Source organism: Eublepharis macularius, chromosome 4 (assembly GCF_028583425.1).
Source record: "Eublepharis macularius isolate TG4126 chromosome 4, MPM_Emac_v1.0, whole genome shotgun sequence".
In the NCBI taxonomy this organism is placed as follows: Eukaryota; Metazoa; Chordata; class Lepidosauria; order Squamata; family Eublepharidae; genus Eublepharis; species Eublepharis macularius.
The window spans coordinates 154,565,705-154,581,347 of NC_072793.1; the positions used below are offsets into that span (position 1 = coordinate 154,565,705).

The 15,643-nt window shown below is 47.7% G+C and overlaps 1 protein-coding gene across 1 annotated transcript in view; it reads left to right on the plus strand.

Annotated features, from left to right (window-relative positions):
* Positions 1-463: 463 nt before the first annotated feature.
* Positions 464-15,643, plus strand: part of GABBR1 (gamma-aminobutyric acid type B receptor subunit 1) — a 33,421-nt gene continuing 18,241 nt past the window's right edge. Inside the window, 5 exon segments of the mRNA XM_054977131.1 lie at positions 464-604; positions 5,217-5,351; positions 6,106-6,276; positions 11,908-12,009; positions 14,473-14,538. Coding sequence (XP_054833106.1) covers positions 479-604; positions 5,217-5,351; positions 6,106-6,276; positions 11,908-12,009; positions 14,473-14,538 — 600 coding nt within the window. The 5' untranslated portion in view covers positions 464-478.

Below are 15,643 nucleotides of genomic sequence, written 5' to 3' on the forward strand. Positions count from 1 at the left end.
CACTCCCCCCCCCCCCCAGCGCTTTCTTCTCCATCCTTCTCTCCCGCCTTCCCCGTGCCGCCCTCCAGTCCTCTCGCCCCGGGCTGGTGTGGCGGGCTCATTGCAATTCCCCCCGCGCCCTGGACGGCGGCGTTCCGCGCTGACATCAGCCCCCCGCCCCCTCCCCCCCTCCCGGCTCTCTCGCTCGCTCACTGCAGCACCGACGCCGGGCAGCGCCATGGAGGAGCCGGCTCCGGCGCCCTCGCCGCTGTCGCCACCACCGCGCAGTGCAGCCGTGCGCCCTGGCTGCTGCTGCCGCCACCCCCAGCAGCAGCGCGTCTTCCCCTGACCCCCGGCCGGCCAAGCCACCATGGCCCTGCCCGGCCCGCGCCCCGCCGGGGGCCCCCAGGCGGCCCTGCTGGTGCTCACGGGCTGGCTCTTGCTCTCTCCTCCGCTGGGCGCAGGCAAGAAGAGGCTGCACATCGGGGCGCTCTTCCCCATGACCGGCGGCTGGCCCGGGGGCCAAGCCTGCCTGCCCGCCGCTCAGATGGCCCTCGACGACGTCAACAGCCGCAGGGACATCCTGCCCGACTACGAGCTGCGCCTCGACCACCGCGACAGCGAGGTGAGACCCCCCCCACACACACACCCCTTCGCCCGGGGAATAACTGGGTTGCGGGCGCGGGGGGAGGGGAGGCACCCGAGTCGAGGGGCTCTCTGGGCACTGCAGGAGCAGAGCTTGGGGGGAGAGGAGATGGAAAGCTGTGCAGGGGAGTCTGTTCCACCGGAGGGGAGGGGGGTCAGCTGCAGAACTTGTTGGCACCAGTGGGGAGGTGAGCAAGGTGGGTGTTGTGCCTTGTGGCCGAGCAGAGCCGGGTGAGGGGATGACTGGTCACACACACCAATACTGTGGAGGTTGTTTGTTGTGTGCCCCTCTTTTCACCACCTCTCCCAAGATAATACAGGAACTCATTGATGGAAGGGGGAGGACAGCAAGGGGCTTGGAGAACTGGGGGGGGGGGGTCGGTTATTGGTCCTTTCCTCAAGGATGCGCCACTCTTCCTTGTCACGGGGATGGAGGTATGAAAAGACCTTGGAAATGGAGCAAGGGTGGGGCTTTGGCAAGGGAGGGAGAAAGCTCAAGGGTCTCTTGGTTATAACAGAGAGGCGACCTCTCTGTCGGCTAAGAGGTGAGAATTAAGGAAAGCAGGAGAGACCTACGCTGAAAGAGGGCCAAGCGTCACAGAACCTTATTTGGAGTTGCAGAGTGTTCTGGCAAGAGATACCCTGATCCAACATGACAGCAAGGTGAAAGGAAAGGGGAAGGGGGCATGGGAGGGGTGCAGCTGAAAGTATTAACGGGTGGGGGGGTCATATGGCACAAAAAAGAGTTTGAAGAGCACGATCAGAACTTGCAGGGACATTTGCAGGGGAGACGTATTGTGAGGAAGAGTCGCATAGAGACTTTTCAGCAGCCGCACAAGAGTGAGGCGTGGACGGACAGAACGAGCAAGGAGTGCATTTTTAACGGAGGGAGGTGAGCCTGTATTGAGAGAATGGGAGAACGGACATGCAGGGACAGCCGCAAAGAGGGACAGAGAGTGTGGGAGGTAGAGTTTTGGAGAGCATTAATAAGGATATGGATGTTAAAGGGTTGTCTGCCCTGTCTGTGTGGTGATTTCCTGCTAGTACTTTGGACTGGTCTAAAGGATGGATCAGCAGTGGGGGCTGCCACAGCAGTTTCGATGCAAGATTGCATCTGGCTGTTGGTCTAAACATCAGGCCATAATGGCTGCCTAAAGGTTGAGGTGGGATAAGATGGTTTCACTGCTTCAGTGACATGAGGGTGGAGAGTAACCATAAGGGCCCCCCAACCTGCTCGGCTGGTCCTTGCTAGAGCCTGAATGAAAGTTGTTTCTAGGGCTGTAGGCCTGAGTAGCTTGGCACTGCTGACATTGAAACCTGTATATCACTCCAGAGAAGTGAGGATAAAAATGTAGTAAATGGATTGTTGAGAGTCCCGCTAGAGAGAGGTAGTCTTTTTGTCTCATCCATTAGCATTGCTGTTCCGTTTGAGCCAGGATCACAGGTGGAAATTCCAGTCCTGCAGGGCTGGCGTCAGATTTTCATGTGTCCTTGGGCAAGAGAGAGAGATAAAGAGAAAAGAGAGAGAAGTGTGTTTGTCTGGAAGGGGAGTGCTGGTGATGGAGGCTGAGGCATGTTGAGTAAGGAATGAAGTTAAAGTTGGGTAAAACGTGAAGGCTCTCTCAGAGACAAAGTCACATTTTGTCAGTGCTTTTGACAAGACTAACTGAGAACAGGCCTCAGAGTCCCCTTCAGTTGTAAATCTGGCTGCATGACAGAGGTCAGGTCTTAGCTGCCAGTCACATCTGAATATGACCAAAGTTCTGTCACGCTTGATTCAGAAGATTAACAGCATGACTTTTGTACTGTCAATTTTTCTCCACATGCTTCTCCATTATTCATGTTCCTCCTTTACACCCTAATTCCCTGTGCCTGTTGCATACTTTTACCTGTCTTGTGACCATCTCTTGCATGTTTGTGCCTGCTTTCATCCATGAAACCTGGTGGGTCTCTGAGACACGCATTTCTACCTGTTGACTCCCCATCCAGCCCTTGGGCACAGACTCAGCTTTTCACCCCCGGTTTTCTGGTCTCCACGATGGTTCAGAACAGCAGTTGACTCCATGTGACTGGGCATTACAGTGTTCTGTGACCAAGAATGGTGAAAGAAACCAAGGGTGAGGATTGAAAGATGCTTATAGAATATCCTCACAGTTAGGCAGTGCCTGGGGAGAAGCCAGATCTGGAGCTTTGGACACAGCACCTGCCTTTCATCGCTCGTCTGGGAAGGCAGTGGAGGTACAGTTCCTGGACTCCGAGTGGCAAGAAATTAAGCCACATTTTACTTCCAGAGTTGGACACAGGAACCCTTTGCAGTCTTTGCTCAGAGATTACTTGCTTTCTTCCCTCTTTCGGTGGCAGGTGCTAAGGGATTGGTTGCATTGGCCCTGGATCAATTCAAGAGGAACAGTGTGTGTAGAAAGGGGGGGGGGAGTTCCAAGAATTATCCCCCCTGCAACACACTTGAGTTTGCAGCTCAAGTTCTGCTGCACATACCTGCCCGTAGACCCTTCTCGTGACTTTGGCAGTCCAAATCGCATGCCCATCCTTTGAACATTTCCACCCTTGAGAGTGCATATGCTCTATCTGACTGTCCCCCGTATTCATGCCTGAATCTCTGTTTCTGCATCCCTCCATATTCCCAGCTGTCCATGCTGTACGCATCTTCTTTTACCCATATTCCTTTGCTCTCTCGTCCTAGTATTCCCGTATTTCACAAGGTGCCTTATCCTCAAAGCACATTGTGGTATTTTTTTCACATGTCTTGCTTCATTCCCTTGTCTTTCGCAACTATTTCTAAGCACCTCTTTCTCTTCTACATCTCTGTCCAGCTGCCCCCTTCCTAGCTTTCTCTCTGTCCTTGAATTCAGCCACCTGTCCATCAATCATAGCCTCGATCTAATCCATCAGTCTATCCAGTCGTCTCTCCCTCCTCCCATGCAAGCAATATCCCCCTTCCTTGCTGTGCCTGTTCTTTTTCTCTCACTCCCCCTCCCTCTTGCGCCACCCTGTGCTTCCCAGCCACCCCCTACCCCACATTCCCTTTGTTCCCTCCCAATTGAAGCCCCGCTCCCTGGCGCTGACAGGTTGCCGTGGCAGCGCCTGCCAATGGGGTTGCCATGGAAACTGATCCTCTTTCCCGGGCGGCGATGCCCTGAATAATTCATCATCCCCTTGCGGTGGCGGCGCACAGCCAGGAGCAGGATTGGAGAGGAGGTGGGAGAGTAGAGGGTGGGGTGGCTGGCACATTGGTCCATAGAGAGAGACAGCTGGACAGGGAGTCAGGCGGAGTGTGGGGAGGCAGGGGCTATCTTAAGATTGAAGGAGAGACCTAAAAATGGGCTTGTGGTCTCTGGGGAGTGGAGGGTAAATTGACAGCTCCGTTGGCATGAGCACCCTTACCCGCTGTTGGGAAAGCCAACAAATCATCTGTTCTGTGTTCAGGGATGCCTTCTGCTTACCACCACGACTACCCCCCACCCTTCAGAATGAGGCTATTAGCCATGATAGCTAAGAATGGAATCTCCATCTTTCCAGTCAGCGTCTCTGGTAGCAGATGCTGGGGACAAACAGGGAGGGTAATCACCCATCATGCCCTATATGTGAGCTTTATGGGACGAGTCATCTGGGTGGCCACTGTCTGGGGAAAATGTCCCAGATTAGTGGGCCCTTTGGTCTGCTGTGTGTAGCAACTCCCACCCCACCCCAGTCTTCCTTTGTGGTCTCCCATCCAAGTACTGAGTGGGGCTGACCCTTCTTAGTTCCCAAGCCCTGACCTTCTTCTTCTTTGGTGTGCTCCATCAAAACAATGTCTACTCCGTTCCACTTCTTTCTGCATACTGGCTACACAGGAGATGACTGAACACGGTCACCTGTGAAAAGTACAGCCTTTCCAATCTCCTCCTCCTCACCTCCATTGGAATCAAGATCTAAGCAGCTCCACTGATCAAAGAAGGGCAGATTGACTCATAGAACAAGGATCCTGGCCAAACAGTTCTGGTCCCGTTCCTCAGGCTGAGCTTAGGTAGCCAAGGATCTGTACAGGTCCTTGGTGTTAAATTCTTCGTTGTGGGCGAGAATCACAGGAGGGCAGCCATCCTTTTAAGAAGAGGAATGATCACAAAGTGTAGGCTGAAGGTGTCTGATATGGTCATCTTGCTGAAGCTAGGCTCTGGGAGACTGCCTGGCAAACCTGTATATGCCCCTGAAGCTCTTTAATGGAAGAAAGGTGGAGAAAAGCTGTAGTAAATTAAACAAATTGGGCTTCTTGGTGTGCCTCTCATCAGCTTTCACTCACTGCTGATCATCAAGATGCTTCCTTCCTCGCTACACTGCTAGCAGAGCCTTTTGCACCTCACTCCACTTTGCTGTACCTGAATTTTCCATGGCCATCAAACTCTTCCATATAGCCTCTCCACTACCTGTGACTGTGCGTTGTTCACAGTATTTGTTATACTTTTGGCTCTAAAATTGGGGTTGTTTTGAAGGAAAGCCCGGATTTGTTCCAGTTGGGAAGGGTGCAGAACTGGAGAAATCAGGGGTATGTCACTGTCTTTGGGATGTGATTTGTCAACGTATCTAACCCCCCACAGTGTGAACCTGGTGTGGCCACCAAATTTCTGTACGAGCTACTCTACAATGACCCCATCAAGATTATCCTTATGCCGGGCTGCAGTAGCGTTTCCACCCTGGTGGCTGAGGCTGCACGCATGTGGAACCTGATTGTGGTGAGTAATTTTCATGTGTGCATGTGTGTGCAATAACAGTGAAGGGAATAGGACACATAAGTCTTTAGTGGACTCAGGGCTCAACAGTATAACTTGTTTCTGTCCCAGAACTGTGTGATGAGAATGCCTGTGAGCATGTGCAGCTATTTTTCAGCATTGTTAGCACAGCTTCTTAGGGAAAGGGCTTTCAGATTAAGCCAGTCTGAAAACCCACAGTATCTCAGCCCTGGCAAAGTGCAGTTTCAAAATTAAGTCCTGGGGGGAGGGGAGAGAGCAGGCCTGAAAGGGAGAGGCTGTGGCTTAAAGGTAGATTACATGCTTTGCATACGGAACGTCTGGAGTTCAATCCCTGGCATCTCTCATTAAAAAATCAATTAGTAGATGATGTAAAAGACCTCTGTCCAAGAGCGACTGCCAGAGTAGAAAATACTGATCCTGGTAAACTAATGGTCTGACTCGTGTCCATGTGCCTTTATATTTGGGTATAGGAGTAGAGTATATCTAGTGCCACAAGATTAGGCTTGTATGAATGGGACAAGGATAAAGGCACATGGAAAATCCTGATCCCAAAGTGAGAACAGGCCAACCCTGCTGCTGTTGTCCTTATGCCATGATTGCAGGCCTTTTGAAAGTACCTGGCTGGCCACTGTAGGAAACAAGTGGGTGGATCCCAGGTCTGATCAGCAGGACTTTTTGTATGTACCTCAGCCCTTTTCTTACTTAGCTGTGTCTCCATCTCATTTTTTCCTTCCAGCTGTCTTACGGCTCTAGCTCACCAGCGCTCTCCAATCGCCAGCGTTTCCCCACCTTCTTCCGCACACATCCCTCGGCCACCCTACACAACCCCACCCGTGTGCAGCTCTTCAAAAAGTGGGGCTGGACCAAGATCGCCACCATCCAGCAGACCACAGAGGTGTTCACCTCGGTATGGAGCTCACCTCAGTCCTGAAGCTAACTCCAATCATTATCTTTCAGGCATTCCGTTATGTCCAGCAGGTCTTTTCTGTTGTGATGATGAGAGCGTTGGTGCTCAGCTCAAGCCTTTCTATAACTGGTACCACCAGCCCTAACCCCAGGAAGTTTATTAACTGTCCTTACATTCGGTCACTCCTAATAGTAACTTTGATAGCCCTGTGCTTACCCGTGGAAAAATAAATTGAGGTCTCCCATGGACGAGGCCTGGGGTTCTACATATTCACGGAACTCCCCAGGTATGCAGAATAATACAACTTCATTGATTTTTAAAGCAGGAAAGGTACGTGCCCACATTAGTTAGTGCAGAATGCTGCAGTTCAATTATTATCAGGAGCTAGACAGAGTGTGCATATTACTCCCATTCTTCAGTTACTCCATTGGCTACCCATCAGTTACAAGATTTTGACCATCACATACAAAGCTCTTCATGGCCTTGGTCCATCATCTACAGAACCACCTCTTTCCCTATGCTCTGCCTTGGCAGCTTTCTGCTCTATTCACATTTCTGCAATCTGTACCCTATTGCATTGTTTGTTCAATGTCCCAGCCGTTGATCATGTTGACTTACGCTGCGTAATCCGCGTTAAGTCTCAATGAGAAAGGTGGACTAGAAATAACACAAACAAACAAATATTAAAAAGAAAAGTTGGACAAGGGCTGAGCATGTTTATTGCTCCCAATGGAATATTGAGGACAGTTGACTATCAAGGGGGGAAGAAAATAGAGAATGAAAAGGAATGCCAGCTTAAAGCGTCCTGGGGAAAGGATGAATATTGGCATATTCATGCCTCATAGCATCCCCTGACTCTTTATTTCCCCTATAGTCCAAGATGCTACATTATTTTAAGGGCTCTGACCCTTTTGAAGAGAAAAGAGCTTTGGAGTGGGCAGTGCATTAAGATCAGAAGAAAAACATCTCTTATTCTCATTAGCTCTTCCTCCCTCCCCCCAAAACTGTTATAGCTGGGAAAAGATCAGTGCCCCTGATTGCTCCCTGATTGCTTGAAATATGCCTGTCCAACCCATTTCCTCATCACCCCAACTCTCCCACGCAGCGTGGGGAGGGAGCAGTAAAAATAACTCCCCCTTCAGTCCTGTCCTGCTCAGATTCAGGGCCTGGCAAACTGCTTACTGCTATAGGGCGACTGTGCTCCAGTGATAGAGTTCTGAAACTGCGGATGTAGAGTGCAAGGACTTGTTTTTTCCCCCCAGAGCTGAGCAGTGTTGTGCTATGGAAGGAGAGGGGTTGCACAGTCAATTACTCCCTCTACAATACTTTAGCTCTCCAGCTGACCAAATATATGGGAAGCAGCCTGGGGCAGAGTTGAAAGGGGGCCGAATTTTCCCCTTGCCTCAAACACTGGGGTCCCCAGGGGCTGCGACAGCTTCATCCTGATAGCAACAGTGCCTGTGGGTGCACCCCTTTAATTTGCCCCCAAGTGAATAGCGCTGCTATGAATTACCACGTTGAAAAGTAAACTGCTGCTGTTGAAAACACATTTGTGGTGAAGGCAGGCCTTGTCCTCTGTCCTTGACATTGTGCCAGACTCCACAGACAGGCAGGGATGCCACATGACACACAGAGATGCTCATCCCTCCACTCCTGGTTCTTGGAATATACAGCCCAACTTGCCATATGCACATTTACCTATATAATGTTGGGCTACTCTCTCACAAACAGTAGGCTAATTATCAGCATAGTATCATTGTGGGCTAGTGGCTAAAACATTGGTGTCCTTTCAGAACATTCTTCTGTGATTGTGTGGGCTGACGCTCTTAGCATGTTTTGTGCACCTTCTCCATGTACCAAACATGGTATCTGACACAAGGTGCAGCTTCTCAAGAATCTATGCATTCCCAGTTTGTTTGTTTGTTTAAAAAATTGCATCCCCAAGTTGCTAGCCTGAAAAAAAAATGTGAAAGTGGGCAAGGAGTCTGTTGAAGTTTCAGAAATAAAAGATGACTTTGAAAAGGCTTCTAGTGAACAGTGAAGGGCTTGTTTGCTCTTGTAACTCCACTTCCCTTCCCTGTTCCACATTCTCTCTCAGCATGCTGTTTCTATCCTCTTTTTTTTGCTCTTTGTCACTAGTTTCCATGCCAGAAGGTTTCAAATTGGCATGAACTAACATCCTGTTCTCCAAAGAAATTATACATGCTGATGTATTCCATGAGCACACACTAGGTTGATTAGAAGATTTGTGTTTGTTTCCCCACTGTGCATAACATGGTCTCACAATCCTGATTAAAGGATCAGAAGGGGCTGTTAAATCTACTGGAACTGATTTTGTGTACCCTAGAGCCTTTAGCACGATTTCAAAATGTGCATCTCACATGATGAGATGGCCTGTCTTCCATCTGCACTAACCACTTTAATGTCAACCTTCTTATTGCTTGCTGTTTCTCTTAACAATAAAATAAAATCCTGTTCAGGCTATTGCAATCATCCCTTTATCCTACATACAGTTGGGCAACATGGAATGTGATGCCTGATGTCTAGAGATTCATGCTAGAGTCCTAAGGGTGAAGTTTCTAGTCCTGATCATGGCCAAGACATCTTGTAAACATCACGTATAATGAGGATGAACAACTTGATCAGTATTTTTTAAAAGCAAGGAATAACCATATTTTAAGATGCAGAGGAGTTAGCCGTGTTAGTCTGTAGTAGCAAAATCAAAAAGAGTCCAGTAGCACCTTTAAGACTAACCAACATCTGACAAAGAGAACTGTGATTCTCAAAAGCTTATGCTACAATAAAGTTGGTTAGTCTTAAAGGTGCTACTGGACTCTTTTTCATATTTTAAGAGAGAGAGTAGCTGCTTTGCATGCAGAAGGTTGCCAGGTTCAGTTCTTGGCATCTCCGGTGGGAGGATCTTGGCAGCAGGGGCTACGAAAGATTCTCTTTGCCTGCAATCTTGTGAGCTGCTGCCAATCAAAGTATAGATACTGAGCCAGATGGACCGATGTCCTGTTAGGCATGTTCACAGTAGCATGATTATACTGATTTTCCATGTAGACAGTGCGCTAAAGATAGATCAAGATGGGTAGCCGTGTTAGTCTGTCTGTAGCAGTAGAAAAGAGCAAGAGTTCAGTAGCACCTATAACGCTAACAAAAATTGTGGTAGGGTTTGAGCTTTCGTGAGTCACAGCTCACAAAGTGTCATACCCTACCTCAATTTTTGTTAATAGGTGCAAATGGACTCTTGCTCTTTTCTAGTGTGCCAAGTAGTAATATAAGTAACCCCCGCTAAGTTCCTGCCCCAAGGAGCTTACCTTTTGAAGCTAGGCAGCAGAGGGGTGGCGGGATTGAGGGAGGATTGGTTAGGAAAGAGAAATAGGGCAACAGAAGGAAAGGAAAAGATGCTATTAGTATGCATCTAGACTATCTCTGTTTCAGATGTACATTTGAGAGTCCTTCCCCCGCCCCTACTGAATCTTAATAAATGTCATCTGAGATCTCAGTTAAGTGCTACTCTCCAAGATGTCCTAAGAAGAATTGCCATTTGTAGTTTCAGACAAGGGAAATTGCCCAAATGATGCCGCGGAAGAAGTGGAGCCTTTCTACCAGCTGTGTTCCAATGTCCATCACATTAATGCAAATGTTAAGCAAATGAGGCTATTTTTGTATGAACAGCAAATGGGCTGTAGCCCTCTGTCCGATTGTGGTACATTTCCATTGGCTCCCTCAGGGCTCAGCAATTCTTCTGATTGCTAAATTGTGTTCTTTAACTCTTGGTCTAACCTCAGTCCCTCACCAGAGTCTTTCAGGAACAAATATGACCGCAGTTGCACTGTGGAATGCAGAGTGTGGCTAGCCTCAGAAAACTGTGGTTCCTACAGACCCAGGAACACAATTCAGGGATATTGGTAGTGACTTCGTGTTTATTATGGCTCCGTAGTAGTACCCCTGCTTTACTTCCAAGGGATCCCAAATGCAGCCCTCAGCTTCTTTCCTTAAAGGATCTCAGGTGTTAGGGAACATTCTTTCTCTGCTAGTTACAGTACACCGAGCTAGATGGACCATTGTTCTAGCTTCATATATGAGGCAGCTTCATCCAGTCACTGTCCAGCTGGATTGAAGTCCGTTTCATTGATTTCAAGCCTGTTGAAGTCTTTTATGTTGGATTGTGGCCCAGGTGTCTAGTCTTTGTGGCTGCAAGAAAAGATGAAGGACTTAGGCAGTAGAAATAGGTCTTCAGCTTCTTTTTAACAATGTTGTAATATACACAGCTTCAAAGACACTAGACGATCCATGGTTGGATCCACCATGGTTGTAAAAATGCAACTGACGGGGGGGCCTATTCAGATTGGGGGCCGCATGGGACAGGGAAGAAGAAGGGGTTTAATTCTCTCCCCAAAGTGCTTTCACTGGTTGATACCCCTGCTGTACCCCCACACCCTTTTATTAGCTCTAAAACAGAATGTGAAAGTAAAAGGCTGCCCTGACTTTTTTCTTTTAGGGCAAATTACAGCTTGGTGGGGGAGAGGCTGTTTTTGAATAGCAAAATTGCATGGGTGTGGGTGTGGGTATGTGTGTAAGAGTTAAACCTCTTCTCCCCCCAACCCCCCCATGCAGCCTTAATCCAAATAGAGGGCCAGAGCCACTGATGTTAGCATTTCAAAAACTGGGGGTGGGGGGGGGAGTTCCAGTCACCGATCTCCCACTGCCTAGTTTGCTAGGATCTGTGTTACGCTTGTTATTTTTACCTGGTTTTGTCATCTGGATGTGGGCTTGCGTTGCTGAAATATATACTGATTTCTTATTACAAAGACAACAAAGGGGGTAAAAACAGAGGAGGGTTGGTCTCCCATTGGTTGCTCACTGCAGCTCTGATTCCCTCCCTGCAATCCCTAATCTCCATCTCCAAGTCTGGCGTCTCTCCTGCCCACCAATGTTCCGTGCCTTCCATCTTTATTTCCCTTCTGCTGTCTGCAAAATTTACCTCATTAGTGTCATTTTGCTGATATGCCTAACTAATTCTAATTGTAGAGTATGGATGCCTTTTCCGTTTATGCAGTTTGGTTTTCTTTAATGCAGAACTGCAGGGTGTCGTCGTCATCCACCCCCACCCCCCGCCCCGTCTGCCCTCAGCCCAAAACATTAATTCATCCAACATTCCCTCTAAATCCAAATCCTGCTTCTAACATGACCTCACCCTTTGCCGCAAAATCGAAATACGTGTTGTCTTGGAGTGGGTATATTCTGCACCTTTGATCAGTACAAATTCTCTTCCAGGGTATGTAGAGCTCTGATCTTGTGAAAAGATGTGAATGTGCATGTGTGCATGCACACACTCATTTCTGAGATTTTACTGAGCGCTCCTCCATATTTTCATGCTTACCTTCATGGTCATGGAGAGACCAGAAACTTTTCGCAAATAAAACTGAAGTTTATCCAAATGTTGTATTTTCTGACAGGTATCCAATTCTGTGCAAATTTCATTGCAAAAGCAAAGATTATGATACCTGGGCTTTTAAAAAAGCACTTAACTATCAGGTCCCCTTTACTTGAGCACCACTCCTAAAATCAATTTGCACCACCTGTTACTTTGCTGTCATGATTTCTCCTTCTGCATTCCCACAGACCTTGGATGACCTTGAGGAACGAGTCAAAGAGGCTGGCATTGAGATTACCTTCCGTCAGAGCTTCTTCTCAGACCCTGCTGTGCCTGTCAAGAATCTCAAGGTGACAGACATGGTCCTGGCTGTGAGTGATTGTGATGTTGGGAAGGGACCTCTTCCCTTGTACCCCGTTACAGTCTCTAAGACCCACTGAGGGGTCCTCCAGTTCATATCATCTATGCATCAGGTGAAGAAGAAGGGTGAAAAAAGAAGTATTTTTGTTTGCTGGGATAGAAGAGGTATTCTTAGCTCCCTATTAGAAAACTTCCCAAAGTCCAAGACCCAGTACCTTTCCAAACTGATTTTTGGGATGGCCTTTAGAATTCAGAATTGGGTCATCAGATGGGGGGTGGGATGTCAGTGACATTTTGATGGGGCATGTTTTTGGTTACTCCAAGTCTTTGGGATTTGGGGCAGGGTGGATGAGTGCAGTTTTCAATGACTACATGAACATGCATATTTAAGGTGCTTGTTGGTGCATGAAGCAACTGAAGTCTTTAAGAACCTTGTGTGGGCTTTGAAAAAGTGCTTCTGTCCCTGTAGGCCATTTGATACATACCTCATGAGGCAACTTCTAACTGACCATCTTCCTAGTGGCTTGTATAAACCTCTGTTGGAGGGCCCAAGCTCCTTTCTGCTAGCAGCCTACACTGGGCACATGTGCAAGTGGTGGTGAGCAGAGTGAGAGCCAACTTTCAGTACTTGCCTGCTGCTCCTGGCCTTGTGGGCCCAGCCAGGAAGGGTTCTTAAATGCTGCAATCCCTCGCCCATTGCAGCCTTCTGCTGACTGCAGGGCCTGGTGGCGGCTGCCACCACCTGAGCTAATACTTGGGCAGACTCCTATCCTTTTTCACAGGGGAGAGCTGCCACTGCCACCGGCAACACAGCAGCCGCCGCCATTTCTTTGGCAGAAGGCTGAATTTGCCGTAGGCGTCTTGGCAGCAGAGCCCATAATCATGTGGCTTATTTCCTTTCTGTAGATGCGAATTTGGGAGAAAACCAGAATTATGGAACTCATTTTGACCAGGCCAAAATCGGCCTCTCACTCCAGGTGTGCTGCCCACCTGCCCTCCATGGATTGGGCTCTTGTGTAGCCAGAGCACATATATTGCAGGCCTCACAGGAGACCAGCAGTAACGCTAGTTAATAATAATAATGATATCAGATAAACAGGCACAATGTGGCTTATTAATCATTGATGAAACACTGGTAACAGATTCAGCAGCGCAAGTGCGGCATGAAAAACAAGAGGCTGTCTCTCTCCTGGGCTTCCTCTGAAGAATCCAATGTGCAAAATTCAGAGCTGGGATTTTCTGACTGCAGTGCGCCCCAGCATAAATAACAACGGGTTCAGGAGAAACAAAAGAAAGACCTTTTCACACAATACATAACCCACTTACGGAACTGAGTGCATAAGATATGGTGATTCTAGTAGCTTAGATGGCTTTTTGACACATTGACTGAGGAAAGTTTATCAATGTTATCATGAAACAAAACCTCCATAAGCAGAGGCAGAATACCTCTGAGTCAAATAACAGGGAATGTCCAGCACCTTGATGCCCTTACTTGTGATTTTTCAAAGAAATCTGGTTTCCTATGTTGGAAACATGCTGCTAAATGGATAATTGGTTTGATTCAGCATGACAGTTCTTACGTTGGTTCATTGTGTTATGATGGTGATACAGGATCGATATATTGGCACACTTTTCTGTTTATCAGTTTAAGAACCCTCAGACTGAAAGACAGAAACAATTCTGGGAGTCAAGTCAACCGCATCTTATTCTCCCTCTACAGTAAGCCGCACAATGATTTCTGTGACGCATTAAGGCCAACTGGAAACATTTTTCCCCCCTTATAGCTGTACCTGTGTCCATTGTCAGGGGTGGCCGTAGCTCAGCCTGCACCTGGGAATTTGGCTCCTCTTTGGCTGAGGAATCTTCTCATGTGCAGGATAGTCTAGAGTAGGCCTTGACCTCCATTTTAGTTATTTTGATGTGTTGACAGTTTGTAATATGATAGGATAAAAAGATTTCCACCACTCCCCCCCCCACTCACTACATCTATGAAAGTACATTTTGGCATAGGTTGTGTGCTATCTTGTGTATAAGCATTCTGGGTGTAACAGACTCTCGTGTGCGTGTTTGCAGTGTATTTAAGGACGTGTGTTAAGTGTGTTCATTGGTGCATCATGTGATGTGCATTGCTGTTGGAAATATGTTGGAAAGAAAAAGTGTGAAATACATATCCCTGCTGTATTCTGGGGGTTGTGAGGACAGTTGTGTGTATTCCCTGTTCGTATATACTGCAGAATGTATTAATCTGATCTGTGACCCTCTGCCACCATGCGTCAGTAACGTTGTTGAATTGTGCTAGGCATCTAAAACAAGTATACATATCTGGCATGTGCATGTGTGTGTGAGAGAGAAACTGCATGCTCAGTTGTCGGTGGTTAATATTTCATTGTGCTTGGAGCTGTCTGTCTCTGTGGGAATATCTTCTGGCCATCTGATCCTGTTTTTCCCTTCAGCGCCAGGATGCCCGCATCATTGTTGGGCTCTTCTATGAGACTGAGGCAAGAAAGGTCTTCTGTGAGGTGAGTGCTCAGTGGGTGGCTATTTGTTAGGCCCTCTCTGGGAGTAACAGAGGTGTCAGCGAGAATGGTTGTTCGGTACCTTCCCCCAGGGGCTCCTGGAGGCATGTTATTGCCTTCTAAATTGACTTCCTGGCTGGACACTTTCTCGGGAATTGTTGTGTTGTGGCTCAGTGGTCCTCCAGCCCTTAGTATGTGAAAGCCTGTTCCTCTTTTCTCTCACATACACAAACACACTTGCTGCATCTCCATGCCAAATTGCAACGCATACCCAGCTGCTTTTCCTTTAAAATGTCAATTGTGGTTTTGTTATACTCATTTTTCTTTAGTTAGGTCATGAGAGACACTGGTGTCTAAAACGCACATTAGAAATTCAGTGTCCTAAAAAGTGGAACAAACCACATGATTTCCTCTCAGAAAGTAATGAGGACAAACACTCCTGGGAGAAATCATGAGCTGGCAGAGTAGGCATTCTTCTGCTTAGCCATAAAAGACAAAAAATCTGGATGTTCCCAGAATGCCTTGCTGGTATTCACTGCCTCTCTATTCTGTCCACTTTCAATATTTGTAGGCCACCACTTCATGCAGGCTAGATAGGGATGAACAATAAATCCAGTAGCTAGGACTTCAAGCATTGCCCCCCCTCCAAACTTCTGTTCCCGTTCTCCTATCATGAAAGAGGGGATAAACCATTGGAAAATTCCCACCAGCTCCCTCTCCAGGGTACTTTAAGCTGCTAAGGGCTTAAACGTGCCAAATTCTCAACCTTGCTCCATTTCCTTGTTTTTTCCATTAACTGATACACACATGTCTTCAACATTCCGTGCCTTGTAGAGGGTAGTAAGCATGCTCAGCCCCCATCAAGGGATGAGGGCGCATTTTCTGTCTCAGTGTTAGGAAGAAAGTTGGGGAAAGAAAAGGAATCCAAACCCAACTCTTTCCCTCCAGGATACTTCAACATCTGAAGGAAATGGGTAGTCCAGTTTCTTTATTGCTGTTTGCCCTCCCGCTTTTAAAGAAAAACTTGATTTTCAATTGCTTTCAACATTTTATGCATCCTAGATAGATCCTTGTCAGGACATTTGGCTTTGGTTTTTGTCTTTTTAAA